This window comes from Carassius gibelio, chromosome A16 (assembly GCF_023724105.1).
Source record: "Carassius gibelio isolate Cgi1373 ecotype wild population from Czech Republic chromosome A16, carGib1.2-hapl.c, whole genome shotgun sequence".
NCBI lineage: Eukaryota > Metazoa > Chordata > Actinopteri > Cypriniformes > Cyprinidae > Carassius > Carassius gibelio.
This window is the reverse complement of record NC_068386.1, coordinates 6,102,734-6,130,327: the sequence shown is the minus strand read 5'-3', so window position 1 is coordinate 6,130,327 and position 27,594 is coordinate 6,102,734. Positions and strand designations below refer to the sequence as shown.

The 27,594-nt window shown below is 38.7% G+C and overlaps 2 protein-coding genes across 12 annotated transcripts in view; one reads left to right on the top strand and one right to left on the bottom strand.

Annotated features, from left to right (window-relative positions):
- Positions 1–54: 54 nt before the first annotated feature.
- On the bottom strand, positions 55–27,232 carry LOC128030448 (uncharacterized). 6 transcript variants are annotated; one of them, XM_052618095.1, is made up of 5 exons: positions 23,726–27,232; positions 22,102–23,310; positions 556–590; positions 413–453; positions 55–382 (listed from the first exon to the last, which is right to left on the bottom strand). In XM_052618095.1, the coding sequence occupies exons 1-5, from the start codon at positions 23,763–23,765 to the stop codon at positions 145–147; spliced, it is 1,563 nt and encodes a 520-aa protein (XP_052474055.1). In that variant the 5' UTR covers positions 23,766–27,232; the 3' UTR covers positions 55–144. The 6 variants fall into 6 exon arrangements, with proteins under 6 accessions (XP_052474055.1, XP_052474052.1, XP_052474051.1 ...); XM_052618092.1 differs by having other exon boundaries at positions 55–453; positions 23,726–23,825; positions 24,282–27,232; XM_052618093.1 differs by lacking the exons at positions 55–382; positions 413–453; positions 556–590 and adding exons at positions 19,815–20,958; positions 20,989–21,029; positions 21,132–21,166.
- Positions 9,531–27,594, top strand: part of LOC128030443 (protein asteroid homolog 1) — a 101,927-nt gene continuing 83,863 nt past the window's right edge. For 3 of the 6 annotated variants that reach the window (XR_008187902.1, XR_008187901.1, XR_008187900.1), the window contains exons 1-5: positions 9,531–9,663; positions 9,988–11,304; positions 11,387–11,600; positions 11,839–11,998; positions 12,404–13,176. Coding sequence is in view for 1 of the 6 variants with exons in the window: in XM_052618076.1 (XP_052474036.1) it covers positions 10,039–11,304; positions 11,387–11,600; positions 11,839–11,998; positions 12,404–12,830 (2,067 nt within the window). In the remaining 5 variants the exon portion in view is untranslated. Of the gene's footprint in view, positions 9,664–9,987; positions 11,305–11,386; positions 11,601–11,838; positions 11,999–12,403; positions 13,792–27,594 lie in introns of those variants that run through there. The other 3 variants (XR_008187903.1, XR_008187899.1, XM_052618076.1) reach the window with 2 other exon arrangements.

Sequence of the window (27,594 nt, the reverse complement as noted above, 5' to 3'; positions counted from 1 at the left end):
ATATATATATATATATATATATATATATATATATATATATATATATATACATACTATTGTAATATGATTAATTTTTTCAGTTACTAACTTTAATTAAAAGGCCAAGAATTTGGACAAGAAGGACACACCATTGGGTAAGTAATTCTAAAAATTATCATATAGTGTATTAAAGGTAATATCACTGAAATATTTGCCCTGTTTGTAGCAGATGGGCCTAAGCTTAGAGCAACAGGACACACTCTTCCAGGAAAACTCCTTGTTGGAATCTTTGGACACAGCAGCGCACAACGCTTTCTGGGGAATATCTGGATGCCCATTGGCCCACTTCGTGAAGCTCACGCTATATTTGCTGTCATTGCCTTTCAGCCAGTACCACTCTGACGTGAACAGACTGCGCCGCAGACCGATCCACAGATACCCAGGACCAATGTTGTTTTGCAGAAAGTTGGTCATCTCTTTTTGGGCCATTTCACTGCTTGGTGTGCTCAGCTGGTAAGATATATTTAAGCAGTAATGATGGGACTGGGGCCATGTCATGACATCAGTAGTGGTCTTATAATTTGTAGAATCTGCCACACAGCCATCACGATCTGTGAGCACACAAGCATATATTGACACATTTACAGTCTGCACTGGGAAATTTGACTTCATTCACATTCTAATTTCCATAAAATAAAAGTGGACACTGATTATAACTGTAACAAAAATGTTTTTGAAAAAAGCCACTTTTGCACACAAAGACAGTATTTACATTATTTGATCAAAATACAGTAAAAAGAGTAATGTTGTAATACTAATATTTCCTACTAATTTTATTACTTTTCTTATTGAAAACAGCTGTGCCTTTTAATATTTTCATTGAAACTGTGATGAATTTTGGTTTTAGAATTCTTTAAAGAATGGAAAATTCAAAACAGCCTTTTTTTTAAGTTACTTTGATATAACAATGTAAATGTGCTTTCCATTACTTTTTTTATCAGTTTAATGCATCTTTGCTGAGTAAAAGTATGTGTTACTTTTTTTAATACCAGTTTTAAACTGTAGTGTATAGTAGCATTGTTATTTTATGCATTATAAATGTATAAATATTAGTGGTGGGCCTTTATCGGCATTAACGTGCTGCGTTAATTTATTCTCAAAGTTGGGTTGGGAGCTGGGTCTATACTAAGCAAGCTATGATTTCTTTAACCTTGATATTTTATATAACCTACTGGCTGAGGCCAGCCTAAAAAGATGCTCAGAACAGTTGACGGGCCACTGCTGCGCATCGTCACGAAAGCTTATATTTTCCACATGTTTTTACGCCTTACCGCTTGTCGATTTAAACATTAAAGCATCCAAACACAAGACGCGGAAAAGCTAAACAGAGTAGCTGGTTACTCGCGTGCGTGTTCGGTTCGGAGAGAGAGAGAGACGCGTATCACGGACAGCGACACTGAACTGAGCTCTCTTCTGCGAAGTTCTCCTCGAAGTCCCTCCTGCACCTGAGCGAACAAATACAAATCGCAGTTTGAACAAACAAAAAGATGTGAAAGAGCCCAATTCAGTACTCGCGGTGTTCTGGTGTTCAGGGCTCACGCAGAGAAAGGCATCTCAAAACACTTGGACATCGAATTTGATTATTTTTGGTCTTGTGCCAACAAATACATACAAAATATGTAAAAACTGTCAGTTATTTCTTAAATGAAAGTAAACAATTGGGATGGGATGTGTATTATATTGGATGCATTCATCATCTCTTAAAGGGACAGCGCCTAATTTAGCTACTGGCTGCTGTAATGTTAATCCAAGAAAATGAAAATGAAAATCACTCACTGCTCTTGACTGAATTACTTTTTAGTTTTAACTGTCAAACCAAAAATTATTCAGACACCAGATACTTTTTTTATATATATATATATAGCAAAACTGTAATAATGTGAGAAATGTTGAAGGTGTCTGAATAAATGTAGGTTTGATTGTATATTTCATTTTTACATTAAAGAATATCCAGTGCTATTTTACATTTAATTATTTTGTTTCTGTACCTTAACACCTACAAACTTGAAAAAAACGTAAACATTGTGTAAATAGCACAAATAAATAAAAATAAACAAACATACAAATTAAACAATTTCAAACAGGGCCCACTGGTACAACTTTTACCGGGGCCCCGCTGACCCCAGCTACGGACCTGCTCACGCCTGTTTCACACATACTCCGTCTGCAGTGCGTATGCAGTCCATGTGCATTACGTATGTGGTACAGCACGGACTCGATGTGCTTTCACACAGAACGCGCTTGCAGTCCGCTACTCGTTACATAAATGATCTGCTGCAGACGCAACGCTCCTGGAACGCAACTGGAATCCGTTAACATGGGTGCGTAAAAAAATATACAACGCATACGCACTGCAGACGGAGTATGTGTGAAACAGGCGTAAGGTTGTTTGCACCTTGTGCAATGTGGAATGAGTTTACAGCTTTTTCAAGCACTTGGTGATGCATTTTGGAAACAGGAGATGAGCCCCTGGTCTAATGCACCATCTAGCTTGATAAACCCCTACTCAAAGTCTTACTGTTTGTCAATTTTATTTGGGTAACACACATATTCTGAATGCCATCGGCAGAATTCAAACGAGCCATTTTAATCTAGATTAATTTAGATTCATTTCAAGATCACAGTGAGATTAATCTAGATTAAAAAAAATAATCTATGCCCACCTCTAATAAATATATAATTATATAAAACATATGGCAATTGAAACCAATTTCATGTCATGTGCCATTCAGACATATAATATCCTAATTTTGCAAAATCCAATCACAATTCAATCAAGTCCTGATTTCATAAACCACATAATATTGCATTCTTCCTAAAATTGGAATAAAGGTTGTAAGTATCATTTGATGTTGCCTTTAATTTACTCTTGGATTAAAAGAAAGTATCATTTACCTGGTTCATCATTTAAAATGACAGCTGGGCTTCCGTAAGGAATTCCACCTTCCATCGTCTCAAACATGTACACTCCAATCTTGGAGGTTGGATGCCAGATGACATGCGTGCCACTAAGCGACACAGATCTCTTCTGTCGAGTTCATCTGAACCAGGTAACAAGCGGCGAACATGGTTTCTGGTATGAGTTCTAAGACAAAACCTGGACTAATAAGTCTGATGGACACCTTATTTGTTGAACTGATTAACCGAGACGCACTCTTGAGCTCTGGGAAGGGAATGAGCTCTGAAGAATTGAACTGCTGAGTTTTTATATTCACGCCTTTGAGCCTTACTTCCGTTGTGTTAGTCACTTGCAGCCAGGCTGTATTCAGGTTCTTCACCGACGGCACAAGAAACGTATCACCCCACAGATTTCGGGGGAGAACGTGGCTCAGCACCATATTACAATCACATCCTGCAGTTTCTACACACGGGTGGGTTAACAGCACAGCCACCTTTCCAGAAGAGTCCAGCTGAATCTCCGAGCCATTAGTTTGGAACTGGTAAAGTTTGTGAGGCATGAGCGTAATATTAAATGCTTTTGGACCATCCGGACTGATACTTTGGACGGTGATTAAGTTATCAGATTTCTCAGCATTGATAATGATCAGCCTGAACGAATTGTATTTCCAGCTGTCCGGAGCTAACTGATCTGACATATTGTACAAGGATGCCATCATCTGATTGTAATTGATAAATGGGATTGAATACCACTTTCCGAGATTTGTAACAGGTTGAACGACATTAGACTGCACGCTGCTCCCGCGCTGACTGAGCCAAAGCACCACGATCTTTTGGGTGCTGTTGACTCTGGCAAAAAGAGGGAAGTTTGTGAACTGAAATTGCTCGTTGTACTTGGGAAAATGCACAATTTTAGTCTGCCCAGATCGTAGTTTATCATAAAACACTTTTGTGTAGTTGATGGTGATTTCGACGAGGGTGTCGTTGTAGAAAGCAGTAATTTGGAGCGTGTTGTAGGACTCCTGTGGATTGTAGTAGACAGTGTTTTCTGGGAATGCCGTGATGAAATCTCTTCCATAGCTCTCCACTGACAGCCCTATCAAATCATGTTTAAAATGATGAATTTTACACAGATATAGATATTCTCTGTAGAGTAGATATATTCTGATATAACATTACACAGTGAGCGTAAGGTTTGCTACAGTTTTCTGGTTTCTCTTGTATCACTCTGCCCCTTTTCTCGGATCAATATGTCATGCACTGATTTGCTAAGCAGCCGTGTAACAAGTTAGAGAATGTAAAGTCCGTCAGTTTAATAGCAAAATAAGCTCAAAATAGGAATTTAGACCTGACCATCTTGTCAATGACTGACTGTACAATACCCTTTACATGCAGTTTTTGTAGTAAAATACAGAACAATTTGCGTAATGACCCATAAAACCTTTATATATTCAATGAAACTACATCAGCTTTGTACGTGTGTATTTGTGCAAATGTGAAAGATGATTTACCCGAGCAAACCAGTGACATGAAGATAAGATGAAACAGCATCACGCGCTCTCTGTGGTTTTCAGGACAGTTGATTTAAGCAGCTACTGGTGTTCAACCAAGCTAGAAAAAAAAGTGATGAATACATCTGATACATACATTTTTTTTTATTATTGTTTTCTTTTATGGCTCCTGCTGAAACATGATAATATGGATTGTTGGTATGTTTGGGAGGAATATGAAGCTGTGCAGTTCTTACGTGTAGGAGATATTTATTTTTGATTCAGTCATATTAAATAATAGAATTGATTCAAACTAAACTGACTGATTCAATGTTACAATGTTATAAAAGTGCTATAAAAGTGAGCATGGATTATGACGTCACAAACATAACCCATGCATAATTATCAAGTTTATCGTTAACTTATTGACACAGCCCGAGTAATTCAAAATTCAAATCAGAGAGATATTATTTCTGAAATCCCATAGTGGATTTTCAACCACAACAGACATATCACAAACATATTTATTGGTACAGTATTAACATAACATTCTGCTATGTAAACCTGATGACTTACCTGATGCTTCAAGATCACTGGTCTTCCACTTTCTGAGCAAGGTAATCTTCTTTTGTGTGTTTTTCCAGCGACATAAACCCATTTTGCATTCAAAACACATTTAGTGTCTCCATGCAAGTTTGCATAATGAGCTGGTGACATTACTATTAGTCATATAACACATGCTATTTTCTCACAGCACAGTCATCACTCAATTCCTCACTCCTCAGAAAAAAAGGTGTGTTTAGAAATTATAGTTAATTTATAAATGTGAGTATAGCAAAATAAGATACACTGTTACATATTATACTTAAAAATCTTTCATACAGTGGACTACAAATAAAATTGATGACAAAATGTATTGTCATATTTTATTACCATTTTCTAAACTACATTGAATAAACTGATAATGTGTGAGATGTTGAAGGTGTCTGAATAAATTTTGGTTTGACTGTATGTACCTTTTAGGTACTGGTATTTACATTTTAGGTACTAAGGTACTTATGTGTTTAATGTAACAATATGCACCTTTAGGAGTAAAAAAGGTAACAAACACAGTGACAGCTTTTTGTACCTTTTTTTCTGAGAGTGCATTGTAAGTTGGTTTGAATGAAAGCGTCTGCTAAATGAATAAATGTAAATGTAAAAGAAAAAAATGCATGCAAAAAGGTTTGCAGTCTGAAAGTTTGTTCATTTGGGAAAAAAAAAACTTTGGACACAATGTAGGCAATATTAATTTAAAAAATGAGGTTTGTACGCTCATCAATGATCAATGAGGCCTAGGAGCAGAGGTGGGTAGAGTACCCAAAAACTTTACTCAAGTAAAAGTAAAAGTAATTCTAGAAATATTTACTCAAGTTAAAGTAAAAGTACTGAACGACTCATTCAAACTGATTCATGAACCAATTCACTCGTTTGCCAATTGGCTTGATCAAGCCTTTGAACAGAATTGACTCAAAAGAATGAATCATTCGTGAATGGGGATCGCTCATTGCCCAGAGAAAAGTAGAAGGCGCGATTGGAATAAAGTGAAGCATTTATAACATTTATTGCATTAAAGCTGCGGTAGGGAACTTTTGACGGTCTTGCGGAAGAACATCATAGCCGGAACTACTTCTCTCTGTTTATCTCTATGAAGAATCACAAAGGTACTGGGTTACTCCGCCGCGGTACCCCCGAAGCAATCTAAAATAGTCCGAATATAAACACTTATTATAGGTGCACCCTAGTGATTCAGGACAAGCTAAAAACACGGTTTGGAAAATGGATTCATGGTGTACTCGCTTATTATATAAATTTTTCTACATTTTGAACACAAACAAAGTTACGGACCGCAGCTCTGATTGGTTGTTTCTTACCGGGAGCGATGGATTTTCTGCAAATGGCAATAATGCTAATAATTTAATATCCAAATCCGTTAAAGGATTTTTAGGCTGCATTAATTAGGTAAACCGGAATCGGGAACACTTCCCAAAACACCCCATGTACTTGCTACATCATTAGAAGAATGGCATCTACGCTAATATTTGTCTGTTTCTCTCTTAATCCGAGGTCACCGTAGCCACCAGATCCAGTCTGTATCCAGATCAGAGGATCACTGCAGTCACCCGGATCCAGTATCCAGACCAGATGGTGGATCAGCACCTAGAAAGGACCTCTACATCCCTGAAAGACAGCGGAGACCAGGACAACTAAAGCCCCAGATACAGATCCCCTGTAAAGACCTTGTCTCAGAGGAGCACCAGGACAAGACCACAGGAAACAGATGATTCTTCTGCACAATCTGACTTTGCTGCAGCCTGGAATTGAACTACTGGTTTCGTCTGGTCAGAGGAGAACTGGCCCCCAAACTGAGCCTGGTTTCTCCCAAGGTTTTTTTCTCCATTCTGTCACCGATGGAGTTTCGGTTCCTTGCCGCTGTCGCCTCTGGCTTGCTTAGTTGGGGTCACTTCATGTACAGCAATATCGTTGACCTGATTGCAAATAAATGCAAAGACACTATTTAACCGAACAGAGATGACATAACTGAATTCAATGATGAACTGCCTTTAACTATCATTTTGCATTATTGACACACTGTTTTCCTAATGAATGTTGTTCAGTTGCTTTGACGCAATGTATTTTGTTTAAAGCGCTATATAAATAAAAGTTTTATGACTTGACTTGATAATACGAAAATAACCAATTTTGAATAAAGATATCATCACCCTTTAAAAAAGCAACCATCACCAGAAATACTGTACTTCTTACCTGGCTTTGCGCTTAAAGATATAGCCGGGCCTCCATACACATGTGTGCTCTTCTCAAACACGTACACACCAATCTTTGTGGATGGATGCCAAATGATGTGTATGTTATCAAGAGACACTAACACCGATGAGTACACTGAATTGGCGACGGTGCTCCATTCAGTAGATAAAAGCGAATCATTATCTATATACACACTATCCCTGTAGTTTGTTTCTGCTATGATTAAGGCCTTGGCATCTGTCGAGCTGACAGGCACTAGGTAGCACGCTGAGAACTTAGATTGTGAGATTGGTTCAATGATGATGCCAGGACTGACAAGCCTGAGGGAAGCAGGATTCGATGTGTGGATGAACTGGGATCCTAACTGCAGAGATGGAAGGGACAGGAGTTTTGATGAATAGGCATCCACCGTATTTGATTCTAGATCCCCGCCACTGGCACTGATTTCCACTGAGGACGTCACATGTAGCCAAACGTTGCCGGTGTAGAGTATTGAGGGTACAACAAATCTGCTATCCCACTGAGCATCAGGATGAAGTTGATTCAGCACCATGTTGCATTTGCATTCCTCCGTCTCTACACATGGATGGGTCAGCATCACCGCCACTCAGTTTCTCAGTTTCTGTCCCGTCAACTTGAAGTTGAAAAGCAGTGAATGGATCGAGTATTTAATTATTTTCTATAGACCCTTTAACAATTATGACATTATTAATAAAATCTTCTCCATTGACAATAACCAGCCTGAAGGAGCTGTATCTCTTGCTGACATCTCTTGCCGATTGATAAAAAGTATTGATCATCTGGCTGTAATTCAGCAAGGGGATTGTATAAACTGTACCAAGATTTTTGAGAGGCTGAATGACATTAGTTTGCACACGGTCTTCTTTCTTGCTGATTGATTGCACCACAATGTTCTTCGTGCTGCTGATTCTGACAGTTTGAGAAGTTGCACCAAATTGGTATTCCTCAATATCCGCTGGCAAGTCCAGAGACAGCCTTGAGCTGGTGGTTTAGCCTATTTGTTTTATTTATTTATTTTTCTGGCTATTAGAAGTTCTTATTGGCCGGTAACTTAAATTTTTTTTAATTTCAATCCCTAAATACAACCATATATTTATTCATTAAATGAAACCTCACATTTAGCCTACTTTGTTATACAACAGTTTCTTTAGAATTCATGAGGATTGTTTTTAAGCACTGTTATGAATGAGAATTAACTAATAAATAATTATTCATGTAAAAAAGAAAAATAAATCTTAAATATGTTAGGAAAAAATTGTTAGCCTGAATGCAATGTAAGTCCCTTTGGATAAAAGCGTCTGCTAAATGCATAAATGTATTTATTTATTTTATTTATTTATTTAAATGTAAATATTCAGTCAACAATAAGAATCAACTAATACATATCCTACTTTGAAATGCTTCATTAATATAAACAACAGACAAATAGAGTAAAGGGTGTAACTTACAACTTACAATAAAAGGTGTTTTTTGACCTTGCACGCATGTCAACCTGTTGCTGGGGACTCCCAAAACCAAAATATGAACCTTTCATACCCCACAATAGGGACACTTTAATATCAGTAAATCAAATAAAAATAATAATAATTATATATATATATATATATATATACACACACAACGTCTTGTTAAATGTAGCCTATATATATAGGCTACATTTAACAAGACGTTGTCCTTCACTGGGCTGACTGTTATACATCTCTAAAATCTAATATCTAATCTTAAATATCTCCACATAAAGAGACCTCTTACCTCATAAGCGTATCACAGCCTTCTCGCTGAACCAAATCGCATCGTGTCCTTTTTCATTTATAGCAATGCAGATTATTTGTCATTCAAAATGCACGCTATTTTCAGAGCTTTGCATAAACTGCCTCAACCCTGCCTAAAGAAAACTTAGCATGAAACAACGATTTTCATTCTCAACAGGAATTGATAATAAAGTTAACGTGTGCTGATTATGTACCTATAAACTAATATAGCCTAGTTTTGTTTATTTGTTCTTCTAGAATTTTACAACCACTGTATATTTATCAAAACATAAATAAATAAATAAATAAATAAATAAATAAATAGAATGAACGATCAAACGAAAATTTTGGAGGGTGATGCATCAAAAAAATAATTTGTTACTTCACATGTCTCTGTAAAACTAAAAAGGCTCTGCCTTTTGTGAATCACGGATTGACCCTCATACACACACCCAGATTATTCATTGATATATTTATGTTAGAAATATCCATGACAGTCATGTTGTTGTTTTAGAACCCGAGGCAATGGTTTCGCTTTCGTGGAAATCCTAACGTCATAAGACTGTAAGTTTCGCTTTCCTGACAGTTTGATATAATAGGATCTACATCGTATTCAGATAGCCATGCAGCGCACAGACGCCTCACGCACTTTCACACAGGTACGTTCTTTTTAATTACTTTAATATTATTTCTACTTAAACATGTTACTTTATAATTAAATCTTGTCCGAATCTGACAATTGGCATTGTAGATGAATTATGTAGATGTTTATACTGTTGTTGTTTGAAGAAAGTTCTGTAGCTGTCACTCTTGAAATAACAAGCATAAGCATTTGTTTACGTTTAATAGTTGATATTAAATGTCATTTAATGCATTTTATAAATCATAATACAAATTAACTTAGGCCATTATGCAATGTAAATAATAAATGAATAAATAATTAGAATTGAATAATTATACAATTATTTATTATACTTTCACAGCAAGTGAAGACTTAATATTGTTAAAGTTAGTGGCATAACCATTGTGTCACCATGGGAGTCAGAGGACTGAAGACCTACATTGAAAGCAGGAACAAAAATGATTTAAGGAGCTGGGCTTTTGGAGACAAGAAACTTATAATTGATGGATGTAATTTATACTACACCCTGTACTTTGACTATAAGTTGGATCAGATGCATGGAGGAGACTATGACGCCTTTGAGGAGTTGATCACAGAATTCTTTAAGAACCTCACAGCCTGCGACATTCACCCTTATGTTGTACTTGATGGCGCAGCTGACCACACGGACAAAAAATGGGAAACTATTAGGCAACGAAAACAGGATAAAATAAATGCAGCCTTGGCCGTGTCTGAGGGGAAGAAAGAAAAGGTCCTTCCTATTCTCATTGGTAATGTTTTCAGACAGCTTCTTCATAAGCTCAAGATACCGCTGGTTCAGTGCATTGAAGAAGCTGACTGGGAAATTGCTGCTTTGGCTGAAGAGTGGAACTGTCCAGTTTTGTCCAATGACAGTGACTTCTATATATTCAACCTCAAGGCGGGATTCCTGCCAATCACACATTTCCAGTGGGAAACCGTGAAACAGGACAGACGGACAAACAAAAAATTCATCCAAGTCAAACACTTTACAGTGAGAAAATTCTGTGCATCTTTCAAAATGAACACAAACCTTCTACCAGTTTTTGCTTCTATCTTAGGCAATGATTATGTGAAGCTGCAAAATATCAGATGTATGAATTGGGCAGAGCACTCAGTTACGGACACACTGCATCCCCACATTGATGGCTTGCTTAACTGGTTATCCCAGTTTCCAGGGCCAGAAGTGGCTGTAAGTGCTTTGTTGAAAACAATGTCCGACAATGAAAAAGCCATCACCAAAGAAGCACTATCCAAGGGAATCCAAGAGTACAAGCTCTTCCCTGGCTCTCTTGCCAAGTTCTTCCAATTAAAGATGATTCCACCTACAACTTGTAAAGGACGTCTGCAAGTTCTACCTCAATGCACCTTGATGCTCCTACTTGAGGGAAAGATGAGCTCCTCCATTATCGATGCAGTAATGAATCAGAGGGTTTTAATGACATCTCAAGTTGAAGATTTCCAACTCCCCTGTAGCAGTGAAATCTCTCGCCCCATACGCCAGGTGATTTACGGGTTACTTTTGTTGGGAGAACAAAGATCTACTGGCACAAGTAAGTGTTATGTGGAGGAATACTTCAGACAGCAAACAAAACTAAGCAGTCAGAAAGTTGAAGGCTTACAGACCATGGATGGACTTCAGCTAAAAACTTTATTGGAGGTAATGAGAAGATGTCTTAGCTCTCTTTTGAAATCGAATTCAATTGTTTGAGTTCCAATATTTGACATTCTAATGTTTCTAGGAACCACTCAGTGTGCGACTTCAGGTGCTCCTGGACACTTTAGGTGTGTCGTCTGAGATGTTAAGAGGGATCCAACCTGATCTACATCTGCAAATATTTGTGACACGTTACTGGCTAGTAAACGCACAGCCTCAGCCGTCCCAAATGCATCTTTGGGGGCTGCTGCTGGGAATGGTCTATGGAAAGTTCAGCAGTACACTTAAAGGACAAAGAGGTATTGAAGTTATCATACGTCATTGTAATTATGTTTCCAGAAGATATATAGCATGCAATAAAGTAACAAAGCAACCTCAATGCCAGTATTGTCATGTGATGCTGGTATGAGGAAATGATTACCTAAATGGCACGGGAAAAATGACAAAAACTTGGCAGAGGTTCTTGAAATGTGTTAAGCCAGTACATAACATAAAACAATGTCTGAATAAATGATATTTTTTGGTTTGGGGTTTTAGACATGCTGTTGGGACCTAAGAAACTACAAACTGCTGGAAGAAGGATTGATCTGGAGCATGAAACGGCTCATCTATACAGCCAGTGGCAGTCCTGCCTAAAGTGGAGTCTCAGTCTCAATAGTTTACTGTGTTTTCCGGTGTCTGAACCAGAGATTGTAAGGTACAGCATCTGTTTATTACTCCTAAACCATCTTGAAAGCTTTCTTTCATGATTTGATAATTCTCATTTTGATTTCCATTGTTAAAAATTCTGCTTACTGATTGTGGCCTCCCAAATGTAATTTAAAATGCTTTTAAAAAATGCTATAAACACACATACAATAATAATAAAAAAAAAATCTTAATACAGCAAGGATGCATTACCTTGATTAAATTTTGTTCTTTTTAACTTTTGATTAATCAAAGAAGCCCTAAAACATGTACCATGGTTTCCACAAAAATATTAAGCAGCACAACTGTTTTCAACATTTATAATAATACGAAATGTTACCAAATCTGCATATTAGAATGATTTCTAAATGGCCATTTTAAAAGTGTTCATTGTTGTTGTCCTCCTGTTGTTTAGTTTGTACTCTGGAACACGTCTGCACCAAGTCGTCCGTGAGCTCAGGAGAGGCAGGCCTCTGGACAGTCTGCTGGAGAGGGGTTCGAGCGCAGAGCGGCTCTTCAAACAGCTAAAGGACGTAGTTGAAAGCTTGGTTGGTGAAAACTTCATCAAGAGAATGAGAACCGGGCTCGAGCAAAGAACTGTTGGGAACACACACAGAGACTACAATGGCCATAATCAGCCTATAGATGAACTGAGCAGTTACTTTGAACATCTGATGTATGAGTATGACTATGAAGATGATGATGATCTTAATGAGAATTTAAGGAAAAGTAAAGCCAAGTATCATCCTGACATTTCCTGCACCATCCGTACCAGACACAAGTCTAAAGCTCGCAATGCTAATCATCCCTCAAAAAAATATGAAAGGAGTTGCTTTGATTAGACCTTAAAGGACTTTGCAAATGTTTGCAAGAATACACTTATATTGGAAATGAGATAAGACATGCCAGGAAACCAGAATATGACAGCTTGTCTACTGTATACCACAATCACATTATTTATTGATTTAAGATTAAAAATCATTTTATGATATTTGCATTAAGGTGTTGGACTTTGGAATTTTGGTAAATTAAGGACTGTTCACACAAAAGATGATAACTATAATGATAACGATGAAGAATCACTATCTTTAGAATAACTTTTTCAGTTCCAGTTGATGAATGATAAAAACATTGACACCCAATCAGAATCAGTTCTGCTATAACTAGGTTAAGAATTTATGGCCGCAGGTGTGGACACTATTATGTGCTCATTCTTGGTGTGAATGGGCCTTTAGACTATGGTTGTGTCAACGCAAATTCAACCTATTCAACATTATGAGTATTTTAAGTAACATAAGCTTTTTAATTGAAGTATCAAATTTAAATATTTTTCTATTTAATCTTTCTTTTGTGTTTAAATAACCTTACAGATTTCTATATCATTTAATAATGTATTAATAACTCCAACTTGTCACTACAAGTTGTTCTACTTGCACAAAAAGTGTTATATAAGCACAAAAAGTGTTATATATCAACTCTAAACTTTAATTTTTCATGTAAATTATCCTATTGCCTAGTACTAAATTGTTTAAAGTAAACAGTAAGGCATTTAGGTATTACAAACATTAAAATCATGGGTTTCAATGATTTGAATGGAATAAAAATGGACTTGACTTGAAAATGTAATGCATGCATGTTTTCCAAAATATATAGTTAAAAAATCAACTTCAAATTTCAATTTGTAAAAATGTATTGTACAATAGTGTTCTGAAATGACTACAACAGATTATTGGTTTCAGCTGTGCAAAACACAATAAAATAAATACAATCTTTTTATACAAAACATTTTTATACTGCTTCATATCAGTGTATTACACGGTTTATTTTCAAAGCAACAGCAATGCTAGAAAATAAACAAAGGACATCTAATTAATAAATGAAAAATTAATAAATGTGGACAAAGTGATGATAAAGAAACACTACCTGCAATAGAAAGGACAAACATGATCGCATACTGCAAAAACTCAATTATATCATTTTCAGCTGTATCTTATTAACATGATACAGTGTTGTCAGATGGGAATAAGACAATGCTGGTGGGCTGCACTCAGGTTTTTTGGCATGGGTAGGTGGAGGGGGGTAAGTGTCAGGATTGTTTAGTCGAACATTTCTGTACATCTGTTTAAACTCTTAAAAAACAAATCATTCATCTAACCGAGCACCAAATAGGTGAGGAAATAAATACCACTATAGGAAAAGCCGAAGTAAAGTGAAAAGGCAAAAGCATTTTATTTTCAGATGGCCCTAATACCAGTGTATTAACACAAGGAAAGTAACAAGATAGTATTGATACTACGCAAATACAGAGGAACTGATAAGTAATTGTACAAGCCAGTTGTGTTAATCATCAGTCTAATATAAGAACCAATAGTGCATGTATCTTGTAGGTCATCAAAAAGTGGGACCATGTAATCTGGTAACACCATCATATTGTGGGTTCCTGTATCTTCAAATAGAAAGTCATAATAAAAAACTGATTTCAAGAAAGCCTTTGCAGTGTTTTTTTTTATAAATCAGAACCTAAAAAGTGTCTGTACACGTTAAGTATACACAGAGAAATCACCCATCAAACGTAACCCTTTATTCAGCTTCAAGTAATAACACTGTTTTGTGTATGGGTCTTTCTAGATAGACTAACTTGCTTGTGCGTGCAACCTTGCTATCCAGTGTTGCATTACTTACAAGAAGTTTAAGTCTTCTCACCCTACCATCAGTTCCTGGAAAGACTTCCATCACTTTGGCAAGTTTCCACTGATTTCTTGGTGCCAAGTCATCTTGGAGCAGAAAAATATAATTTATCTTAGCGTTTCTCCTGCTCTTGTTTCACTTACTTCTCTGCTGCAAATTCAACAGATATTCCTTTCTCCACCTGAAAAAAAACGACACAGCAACTCTTCGGCGTGATTGTCCCGTGTATTTCAATTGGCGCCAAGGCAATGTTTTCCCCCACGGGCTAAATTCACATCACGTGACGGGGCGTTCCCGGGGGCGTTCCCAGACCAACCTGTTATGTTGTTATTTCAGTTAGCCATTAAACATGAAGCACACACGGCTGAACGGATAATCACTTTACTCGTTCTCTCACTCACTCACACGCATGCATAAAACAGCAGGCAAAACTTAACCCCTTCGTAACCCCCGAAAACCTAATGGTAGAACACAACATTTCCCCCCCCTTTCAAAGAACAAAACTGTGCTCTCTCAAGCTGTAACCATAGGAAATGACCAAACACCTAAGCATTAAACTCTGTGATAAAGTCCTTTAGGTATGCGGGACGAGCTCTTGCTCGAATCGGCCGACTCTCAGTTACTGTTGACTGCGGCACTTCTTGGCCCTTCAGGCAGTGGATAAAGAGGTTGAGGCCCCACAGCTGGTGGAGATTGATGCGGGACCACCCTGACAGGGGAACCTTGATGCACTCGGCCTGCCCGTGGTTGTACTGGCAGCGGTGACGCTGGTGCAAAAACCGAGCTGTGTGTTGGCCCTCCACTAAGCTCCTGTGTTTGTGAGCACATGTGTGTGTTGAAAGGGTTTGGCACTTTCTGCAGTCTGCTAGCATTCCAGCGAGAACCATCGCTCAACAAGAATGTGGCAGGCCCTAACTGACAATCCACCTGGAGGGGTTCAGACCAAAACGATGCCATTTTATTGCTACGGTGTGGTCTCCGGACCCGAACCCAGTCTAGAACTGTTATATTACTAGGTTTGGCCTTGTGTCTTCTGTCAAAGTTGGCCTTCATTCGCCTCTGGTTTGAAGTTACAGCAGCTTTGGCTGATGCCCAGGTGCCGTCTGAGGCTGTAGCTGACAATTCCTGTGGTCTCAGTCTGTCCAATGGCAAGTCCATCTCTCGGCCAAGCATAAGCAGAGCAGGAGAGGCCTGAGTGGTGGTGTGCTGGCTAGCTCTGTAATGCATAAGCGTTAAGTTGAGTGCTGTTTGGAATGTATACCCCTGGGCCTGGTGTGCACGAATGACATTCTTAAGGCTTTGATTGAATCTTTCAACCCCACCATTTGCCTGGGGATGGTAGAGTGCGGCACGGAAATGCTTAATTCCTTTACTGCACAGGAAATTGGAGAAGTCTGCAGAGGTAAACTGCGGCCCATTGTCAGTAGTGATGGCACGGGGCATGCCCCAGCGAGCGAACAGACTCTCCAGTATCTGAGTGATGGTCTGTGTGGTAACTGTCCCGGCTGGTATTACCTCAGGCCATTTAGAATGGAGATCATACACGACCACCAGAAAGCGCTGATGGTGGGGAACGCCATGGCCATGAATTTCCCCACAGATGTCAAGTTGAAGGTGCTCCCATGGGTGAGATGGCCATGGAACAGGCTGCAAAGGGGGTGAGACCGGTTGTCCAGTCTTTCCACTGAGTAGACATGGTTCACAATCTCTGTATATGTGCGCAGTGTTGTAAGTGTGGGGTCACACTTGGACTCCCTCTGCAACTGCTCCAAGGAGACCGATTCTTGCAGAGGTGTGTGTAGCATCTGAATGAGGTTTGACTCCATGTCATAATTTCCTGGTGAGGCTGCTGGTGTGGGTGCCTCAATTGATCGAGATAGCAGATCAGCAACAACGTTGTCCCTCCCTGGCGTGAACTTGAGTTGATAGTCATACTGCCTCATCGTTCAGTTGCCCAGACACAAGCAAGGGCCTCACGTTCACCTACAGAGTAGCGCTGTTCAGTGGGTGTCAAAGCTCTGGAGGCAAATGCTATAGGTCTTTCCACTCCATACTGCATCTGCGACAGCACTGCTCCCAGTGCCTGTGTAGAGGCATCGCAGGTGACGATAGGCTGACTATCAGGATTGAAGTGAGCTAAGACAGGAGGAGTGGTAAGCTGGGACTTTAGTGTTCTGACGGCCTCGGAGCATGCACTAGTCCAGTTCCATGGCTCTTCTTTCTTTAGTAACTGGCGAAGGGGTGCCGTGGTTTGGGAGTACTGAGGCAAGAAACGAAGGTAATAGGCCGTCATGCCCAGAAATGAGGCCACCTGTGAGGAAGAGGTGGGCTCTGGGATTCTGTGTATCGCCTCAATATTTGACTGAAGAGGGGCGATGCCCCTAGACGTGAGGCGGTACCCAACAAAGTCTATGGCTGAGGCTGCAAAAGTGCATTTCTCTCCATTTAATGTAAGGTTATGTGCCATGAGAGCACTGGCCACCCTGCTGAGACGGTCGTTATGGGTCTGGACATCTGGCGCATGGACTACTATATCATCCAGGAATACTCCAACTCAGGGAATTCCAGCCAAAATGGTGGTCATTACCTTTTGAAAGCAGCTGGGGGCGGAGCTTAGGCCAAACGGCATACGAGTATATCGAAATACCCCAGCGTGTGTGACGAATGCTGTGAGATCCCTGCTAGAAGGGTGAAGTGGCACCTGCAGATAACCTTGGCGCAGGTCCAGTTTTGAGAAGACTGTTGAACCATAGAAGTAAGCAGTGAGCTCCTCAGCTGTGGGTAAGGGGTACTTATCTGGGATAACCGCCTTATTTACAGAGCACAGGTCAACACATACTCGTATTCCTCCTGATTTTTTTTTTTTGCAATGACCAGGCTAGAAATCCAGGGAGATGCATTGACCGGCTCAATAATTCCCATGTCCAGTATCATTTGAAGCTCCGCAGTAACTTCTTCCCGCAGGGCTAGGGGAATTCTGCGCAGGGGCTGTATGACCGGCGGCACAACAGGGTCAACCAAAGGCCTATGGGTGAATGTTGTAAGGCAGCCCAGTCCGTCGAACAGTGATGGCCATCTCTGTTGCCAGGTGGAGGTGACATGGTGGATATCAGAGCCCTTTTCATCTTGAAGTGTGAATCCCAAGCTTGTAAATAGATCAAGTCCAAGAAGGTTGGCTCCCCGCTCAGTAATGTAGAAGGGAAATGATGGCAGATGTTTAGAGCCATAACGTACTGAGACCCGTAGAACGCCGAGCATCACAATCTTAGAGCTGTCATAACCACAGAGGGAAGTGCAGGGCTGTTGTAATGGCAGATGTGAGAAAAACTTGTGATACGTACTGGCATTAAGCAATGATGCCGCTGCTCCCGTATCCATCAGGAGTGGAAGGCTTACCTCCTCCAGCAGCACAGTACACGTCCTTAAAGCTGCCTGGCCAGATGATACATGCCTTATCTCAGTGTAGTCATTACGGACAGGTGAGAGTCTCCTCCGTGCTGCTTGTGTAGCAGGAGCTGACCGGCAAACTTTGGCAAAGTGATTTTTTTTAAGAAACTTCCTGCATGTCTGTCCACGTGCAGGGCAATTTTGGGCTTTTGAATTGTGCAAACTGGAGCCACAGTTGCCACAGAAGCTCAAACTGTGTTGGTTTCTCTGTAATTGTGCAAGCTGCACTGGAAAACCTTCATTGCTATCTGCAGTCTTTTCTGTGGGTAAATGGCAGTGGCCTGAATGGCAGGAAGATCGCAACTGTTGTGTGGAAACGTCTACAGGGAGGCGCGCGTCAGCAAGTAGTGTTGAGCATTCCAGAGCAGCCTCCACTTGCTGGGCAATTACAACTGCTTGGTTTAGTGTTAATTCGTCAGGTTCTAATAACAGTTTTTCTCGAGTCTTGTCACATAGTATGCCTTCAATAAACTGATCACGAACAATCTGATCTTGAAGTGTCCCATAATTGCATGAGCGCGCCATGTCACGCAGATTAGTCACGTAATCTTGCACGGACTCACCCGGTCACTGAAGACGCTTGCGTAGTTTATATCGGCGGAGTATGACTCGCTGTTGGCCCGTGAAGTGGCGTGCGAGAAGAGCAACCGCTTCCTCATACGTCTCAGCTTCGCCGAGCGCGCGATATATACTCTGTCCCTCCGCCCCGAGGCAGTGACGAAGCAGAGCGATTTTCCTCCGATCTGGTATGTCAACATAGTCCATGGCCTCGAGGTACACCGTGAAGCCATCGATCCAGCTCGCCCATGGAATAGGCGGTTCACCAGGCACGGGAAGAAAAGGGGCCGGCGGTGGTAAGCTAAACTCAGCCATCTTCGTCGCCAATGTTATGTTGGTATTTCAGTTAGCCATTAAACATGAAGCACACACGGCTGAACGGATAATCACTTTACTCGTTCTCTCACTCACTCACACGCATGCGTAAAACAGCAGGCAAAACTTAACCCCTTCGTAACCCCCGAGAACCTAATGGTAGAACACAACACAACCGTCTGTATCTATCAGGCAGCAAGGAAGTCGACCGGAAGTTGAAGTCGGCCGGGTGCCGTCATCTTGTAGCAGAACTCCATTACCTTCTATGTTACATTATGGCCCCGTAGAAACAGTTTTTGTAAAAATAGGCTAACGATTGCATCATAACCACGCGACTCTCTGTCACATTACCATACAGACAGGAGGAGAAGCTCGCAGGCAATTAACTTAATATGGCGTACTGACGTTACATTTTAAAATACTATACAAAATAATTAATCAGAATACTTACTCCTTCTCACTCACGCCAAAGAACTCCCCGCTCAAGCTCGCCTTCTCTGCAAGATTAACGATGGCAGTTTGCACGCACAGCTACTAGAAGATTTACATCTGTCAGACAGGTTGCTGACGTCTTCAAGCTTCGTTTGAGTCTGCACGTCAGAAACGGAAGTGCTAAAAATAGCTTAAAACAGGCTTCATTTGTCTCAATTGAGTTCCAATGGGGTCGCTGTGTCCATTTCGATATTAGGAAAATGTTACATGTAAAACACGTCACATTAAACTCATAAATAAACAGAAAATACATCAACATACCACTTTTGCCTGCTTGTGTGCTAAGAGAGGATTATATCTTGAAGATTTTTGATCAAATGGCTTACGATTATAGAGAAAAACACCTTTTAATTTTGCAATGATTAATTACATCGTTCCATCTCTTCGTGTGAATGACAAAACAGGAAGTGAACTACAAAAGCATGTTGGGAATAAAATAAAATATAATCAAGAAAGTCTTAGAAAGAAACAGTTGATTATAGAAATCACAATAAACATAGAAAAATAAGCATAATATAAAATTATACAATTTGAACTAATCAAAAGTAGGTTAAGTAAATTAGTGCTGAAGTACACAAGCGCCATCTAGTGGAAATATACATCAACTCCCTTTGTGACAGAAAATAGAAACTTTGAGGCAGCAATGACACTATGATTCACACTCTACCATTTAGACCACTGGAGCTGATGACCGACAGACATCTTTTATAGTGACTTTCCCCATGACCCGTTTGTGGGGATACGTTTGTGGGACTTTTTTTAGAGCACTGTGATCTTGTGACATATGCTTGTATTCTCCTACAACAGGAGCTCATTTCACATTATTTGCCTTCACTTTAGATCATCATGCATTACATCAGACAAAGTTTCAATAGTTGTTATATTATTATATATAGCTCTCTCTCTCTCTCACTCTCTCTCTCACACACACACACACACACGTATATATACATACATATATATATATATATATATATATATATATACTTTAATTGTGTTTTCAGAAGATCCACATATTTTGAAATGTTAATATTGCTTTATATTATTCACATAAATACAAAAAAACAATAACAGTAATAGACAATTATCTTTTTTATAATTAAGCAATTTGATTAATTTTCCTAAGTTTCATGATTAAACTATTGTAAAATATAATTAATTTTTTCAGATATTAACTTTAATTAAAAGGCCAAGAATTTGGACAAGAAGGACACACCATTGGGTAAGTAATTCTAAAAATTATCATATAGTGTATTAAAGGTAATATCACTGAAATATTTGCCCTGTTTGTAGCAGATGGGCCTAAGCTTAGAGCAACAGGACACACTCTTCCAGGAAAACTCCTTGTTGGAATCTTTGGACACAGCAGCGCACAACGCTTTCTGGGGAATATCTGGATGCCCATTGGCCCACTTCGTGAAGCTCACGCTATATTTGCTGTCATTGCCTTTCAGCCAGTACCACTCTGACGTGAACAGACTGCGCCGCAGACCGATCCACAGATACCCAGGACCAATGTTGTTTTGCAGAAAGTTGGTCATCTCTTTTTGGGCCATTTCACTGCTTGGTGTGCTCAGCTGGTAAGATATATTTAAGCAGTAACGATGGGACTGGGGCCATGTCATGACATCAGTAGTGGTCTTATAATTTGTAGAATCTGCCACACAGCCATCACGATCTGTGAGCACACAAGCATATATTGACACATTTACAGTCTGCACTGGGAAATTTGACTTCATTCACATTCTAATGTAACTTCACTTTCTTACTCCAAAGAAAATGTGTGATACGTTTTTAAGGAAATGTCAGGAACAGATTATTTTTTTTAATATACTTTTTTGAACTAGTCATTTCCATAAAATAAAAGTGGTTAAAAACACTGTAAAAAAACATTTTAACTGTAAAAAAAATAAAAAAAAATAAAAACATTCCACAATTATTTGTATAAACTACTGTTGAAAAGTTTGGGGTCAGTACGAATTATTATTATTTTTTTTATGTTTTTGAAAAAAGCCACCTTTGCACACAAAGACAGTATTTACATTATTTGATCAAAGTAATGTTGTAATACTAATATTTCCTACTTAATTTTATTACTTAAAATAACTTGATCAAGAAACATTTCTTATTGAAATCAGCTTTGCCTTTTAATATTTTCATTGAAACTGTGATTAATTTAGGTTTTAGAATTCTTTAAAGAATGGAAAATTCAAAAGGACAGCCCTTTTTTTAAAATTACTTTCGTATAACAATGTAAATGTGTTTTCCATTACTTTTTTTTTTTATCAATTTAATGCATCTTTGCTGAGTAAAGTATATATTACTTTTTTATACCAGTTTTAAACTGTAGTGTATAGCAGCATTGTTATTTTATGCATTATAAATGTATAAATATATAATTATATAAAACATATGGCAATTGAAACCAATTTCATGTCATGTGCCATGCAGACATATAATAATATCCTAATTCCAATCCAATCACAATTCAATCAAGTCCTGATTTCATAAACCACATAATATTGCATCCTTCCTAAAATTGGAATAAAGGTTGTAAGTATCATTTGATGTTGCCTTTAATTTACTCTTGGATTAAAAGAAAGTATCATTTACCTGGTTCATCATTTAAAATGACAGCTGGGCTTCCGTAAGGAATTCCACCTTCCATCGTCTCAAACATGTACACTCCAATCTTGGAGGTTGGATGCCAGATGACATGCGTGCCACTAAGCGACACAGATATTGAAGAGTAGTTTGAATAGGGAATGGGTTTCCAGTTAGTGAACTGAAGTAATTTGCCATCTATAGACACATTGTTCTTATGGGCTGTTTCAGCGATGATAACGACCTCACCTTCTGTCGAGTTCATCTGAACCAGGTAACAAGCAGCGAACATGGTTTCTGGTATGAGTTCTAAGACAAAACCTGGACTAATAAGTCTGATGGACACCTTATTTGTTGAACTGATTAACCGAGACGCACTCTTGAGCTCTGGGAAGGGAATGAGCTCTGAAGATTTGAACTGCTGAGTTTTTATATTCACGCCTTTGAGCCTTACTTCCGTTGTGTTAGTCACTTGCAGCCAGGCTTTATTCAGGTTCTTCACAGACGGCACAAGAAACGTGTCACCCCACAGATTTCGGGGGAGAACGTGGCTCAGCACCATATTACAATCACATCCTGCAGTTTCTACACACGGGTGGGTTAACAGCACAGCCACCTTTCCAGAAGAGTCCAGCTGAATCTCCGAGCCATTAGTTTGGAACTGGTAAAGTTTGTAAGGCCTGAGCGTAATATTAAATGCTTTTGGACCATCCGGACTGATACTTTGGACGGTGATTAAGTTATCAGATTTCTCAGCATTGATAATGATCAGCCTGAACGAATTGTATCTCCAGCTGTCCGGAGCTAACTGATCTGACATATTGTACAAGGATGCCATCATCTGATTGTAATTGATAAATGAGATTGAATACCACTTTCCGAGATTTGTAACAGGTTGAACGACATTAGACTGCACGCTGCTCCCGCGCTGACTGAGCCAAAGCACCACGATCTTTTGGGTGCTGTTGACTCTGGCAAAAAGAGGGAAGTTTGTGAACTGAAATTGCTCGTTGTACTTGGGAAAATGCACAATTTTAGTCTGCCCAGATCGTAGTTTATCATAAAACACTTTTGTGTAGTTGATGGTGATTTCGACGAGGGTGTCGTTGTAGAAAGCAGTAATTTGGAGCGTGTTGTAGGACTCCTGTGGATTGTAGTAGGCAGTGTTTTCTGGGAATGCCGTGATGAAATCTCTTCCATAACTCTCCACTGACAGCCCTATCAAATCATGTTTAAAATGATGAATTTTACACAGATATAGATATTCTCTGTAGAGTAGATATATTCTGATATAACATTACACAGTGAGCGTAAGGTTTGCTACAGTTTTCTGGTTTCTCTTGTATCACTCTGCACCTTTTCTCGGATCAATATGTCATGCACTGATTTGCTAAGCAGCCGTGTAACAAGTTAGAGAATGTAAAGTCCTTCAGTTTAATAGCAAAATAAGCTCAAAATGGGATGAAGACCTGACCATCTTGTCAATGACTGACTGTACAATACCCTTTACATGCAGTTTTTTGTAGTAAAATACAGAACAATTTGCGTAATGACCCATAAAACCTTTATATATTCAATGAAACTACATCAGCTTTGTACGTGTGTATTTGTGCAAATGTGAAAGATGATTTACCCGAGCAAACCAGTGACATGAAGATAAGATGAAACAGCATCACGCACTCTCTGTGGTTTTCAGGACAGTTGATTTAAGCAGCTACTGGTGTTCAACCAAGCTAGAAAAAAAGAGATGAATACATCTGATACATACATTTTTTTTTTATTGTTGTTTTCTTTTATGGCTCCTGTGCTGAAACATGATAATATGGATTGTTGGTATGTTTGGGAGGAATATGAAGCTGTGCAGTTCTTACGTGTAGGAGATATTTATTTTTGATTCAGTCATATTAAATAATAGAATTGATTCAAACTAAACTGACTGATTCAATGTTACAATGTTATAAAAGTGCTATAAAAGTGAACATGGATTATAAAGTCACAAACATAACCCATGCATAATTATCAAGTTTATCGTTAACTTATTGACACAGCCGAGTAATTCAAAATTCAAATCAGACAGATATTATTTCTGAAATCCCATAGTGGATTTTCAACCACAACAGACATATCACAAACATATTTATTGGTACAGTATTAACATAACATTCTGTTATGTAAACCTGATGACTTACCTGATGCTTCAAGATCACAGGTCTTCCACTCTCTGAGCAAGGTAATCTTCTTTTGTGTGTTTTTCCAGCGACATAAACCCATTTTGCATTCAAAACACATTTAGTGTCTCCATGCAAGTTTGCATAATGAGCTGGTGACATTACTATTAGTCATATAACACATGCTATATTCTCACAGCACAGTCATCACTCAATTCCTCACTCCTCAGAAAAAAAGGTGTGTTTAGAAATTATAGTTAATTTATAAATGTGAGTATAGCAAAATAAGATACACTGTTACATATTATACTTAAAAATCTTTCATACAGTGGACTACAAATTAAATTGATGACAAAATGTATTGTCATATTTTATTACCATTTTCTAAACTACATTGAATAAACTGATAATGTGTGAGATGTTGAAGGTGTCTGAATAAATTTTGGTTTGACTGTATGTACCTTTTAGGTACTGGTATTTACATTTTAGGTACTAAGGTACTTATGTGTTTAAGGTAACAATATGCATCTTTTAGGGGTAAAAAAGGTAACAAACCCAGTGACAGCTTTTTGAACTTTTTTTTCTGAGAGTGCATTGTAAGTTGGTTTGAATGAAAGCGTCTGCTAAATGAATAAATGTAAATGTAAAAGAAAAAAATGTATGCAACAAGGTTTGCAGTCTGAAAGTTTGTTCATTTGGGAAAAAAAAAACTTTGGACACAATGCTATGTAGGCAATATTAATTTAAAAAATGAGGTTTGTAAGCTCATTAATGAACAATGAGGCCTAGGAGCAGAGGTGGGTAGAGTACCCAAAAACTTTACTCAAGTAAAAGTAAAAGTAATTCTAGAAATATTTACTCAAGTAAAAGTAAAAGTACTGAACGACTCATTCAAACTGATTCATGAACCAATTCACTCGTTTGCCAATTGGCTTGATCAAGCCTTTGAACAGAATTGACTCAAAAGAATGAATCATTCGCGAATGGGCATCGCTCATTGCCCAGAGAAAAGTAGAAGGCGCATTTGGAATAAAGTGAAGCATTTATAACATTTATTGCATTAAAGCTGCGGTAGGGAACTAATAAACAGAACTGCTTGCGTCTTGCGGAAGAACATCGTAGCCGGAACTACTTCCTTCTGTTTATCTCTATGAAGAATCACAAAGGTACTGGGTTACTCCGCCGCGGTACCCCCGAAGCAATCTAAAATAGTCCGAATATAAACACTTATTATAGGTGCACCCTAGTGATTCAGGACAAGCTAAAAACACGGTTTGGAAAATGGATTCATGGTGTACTCGCTTATTATATACATTTTTCTACATTTTGAACACAAACAAAGTTACGGACCGCAGCTCTGTTTGGTTGTTTCTTACCGGGAGCGATGGATTTTCTGCAAATGGCAATAATGCTAATAATTTAATATCCAAATCCGTTAAAGGATTTTTAGGCTGCATTAATTAGGTAAACCGGAATCGGGAACACTTCCCAAAACACCCCATGTACTTGCTACATCATTAGAAGAATGGCATCTACGCTAATATTTGTCTGTTTCTCTCTTAATCCGAGGTCACCGTAGCCACCAGATCCAGTCTGTATCCAGATCAGAGGATCACTGCAGTCACCCGGATCCAGTACGTATCCAGACCAGATGGTGGATCAGCACCTAGAAAGGACCTCTACATCCCTGAAAGACAGCGGAGACCAGGACAACTAGAGCCCCAGATACAGATCCCCTGTAAAGACCTTGTCTCAGAGGACCACCAGGACAAGACCACAGGAAACAGATGATTCTTCTGCACAATCTGACTTTGCTGCAGCCTGGAATTGAACTACTGGTTTCGTCTGGTCAGAGGAGAACTGGCCCCCAAACTGAGCCTGGGTTCTCCCAAGGTTTTTTTCTCCATTCTGTCACCGATGGAGTTCGGTTCCTTGCCGCTGTCGCCTCTGGCTTGCTTAGTTGGGGTCACTTCATGTCCAAAATGCAGCAGCTAGAGTCCTTACGAGGTCAAGAAAATATGATCATATTACCCCAATTTTACAGTCTCTGCACTGGCTACCTATTAAGTTCCGTATCAGTTACAAATTATCATTACTTACCTATAAGGCCCTAAATGGTTTAGCTCCAGCGTACCTAACTAACCTTCTACCACGCTACAACCCATCACGCACCCTAAGGTCACGAAACGCTGGACTTTTGGTCGTTCCTAGGATAGCAAAGTCCACTAAAGGAGGTAGAGCTTTCTCACATTTGGCTCCCAAACTCTGGAATAGCCTCCCTGATAATGTTCGGGGTTCAGACACACTCTCTCTGTTTAAATCTAGATTAAAAACACATCTCTTTCGCCAAGCATTCGAATAATGTATCTTTTTAATTGTGAGTGTAGTTGCATCTGTTCAAAGGTGCATTTTTATTCATTAACTTGGGTTAAACTAATTTTACTTTGTTGGATCAGCAGCTATGCTAATGATGTCTGTATTTTGTTTCTATGTTTCGACACGGGATTTACATCCCGTGGTAACTAGGATTTACACAAGCTCCAGTCTGGATCCAGAACACCTGAGAAGAGATGATGCTGACCCTCAGAGGACCTCAGATGATGCTAACCCTGAATCAACAAACAGAACTAACAAATATTGCTAAATGTGTGACTGAATCATATAATAACTTAATTAATAATATTGATAGTTCATAGTCTAGCTGACTACGTCTTGTATTATTATTATTTATTTTTTTTCTAAAATCCTGTCAAATGTGCACAAACTACTAGCTACTACTAAATATTGTAGAAACATAATTTTCTGTAAAGTTGCTTTGTAACGATTTATTTTGTAAAAAGCGCTATACAAATAAACTTGAATTGAATTGAATTGAATGTACAGCAATATCGTTGACCTGATTGCAAATAAATGCACAGACACTATTTAACCGAACAGAGATGACATCACTGAATTCAATGATGAACTGCCTTTAACTACACTGTTAATTATTTGACTGTAAATTTACAATAAATTGCAGGTTAATAATTGCATGACTTTCACAGTAAGTTACTGTAACATTTTTACAGTAAATTATTGTGAAATGACAGCTGTATACTGTGACTTCACAGTAATTCTGACATCGCATTACTGTGATTTAGCGGTAAGCTGCTGTAGAATTAATGTATTTAACTGTGAAATTACAGTTGGTGTCTATGTATTACTGTAATTTAACAGTAAGCAGCTGTAGAATTCATGTATTTAACTGTGAAATTAGTGTCTATTATTGTAATTTAGCAGCAAGCAGATGTAGAATTAATGTATTTAACTGTGAAATTAGTCTATCTATTACTGT

Excerpts from the sequence above, each read along its gene's own strand:
- LOC128030448 (XM_052618091.1), bottom strand. The coding sequence starts at position 23,765 with ATGCTGTTTCATCTTATCTTCATGTCACTGGTTTGCTCGG. Across the intron at positions 23,311-23,725 it reads CATGTCACTGGTTTGCTCGG|GGCTGTCAGTGGAGAGTTAT; the intron begins GTAAATCATCTT and ends ATGATTTGATAG. Across the intron at positions 454-21,131 it reads TGGCAGATTCTACAAATTAT|ATGACCAACTTTCTGCAAAA; the intron begins AAGACCACTACT and ends GCCCAAAAAGAG.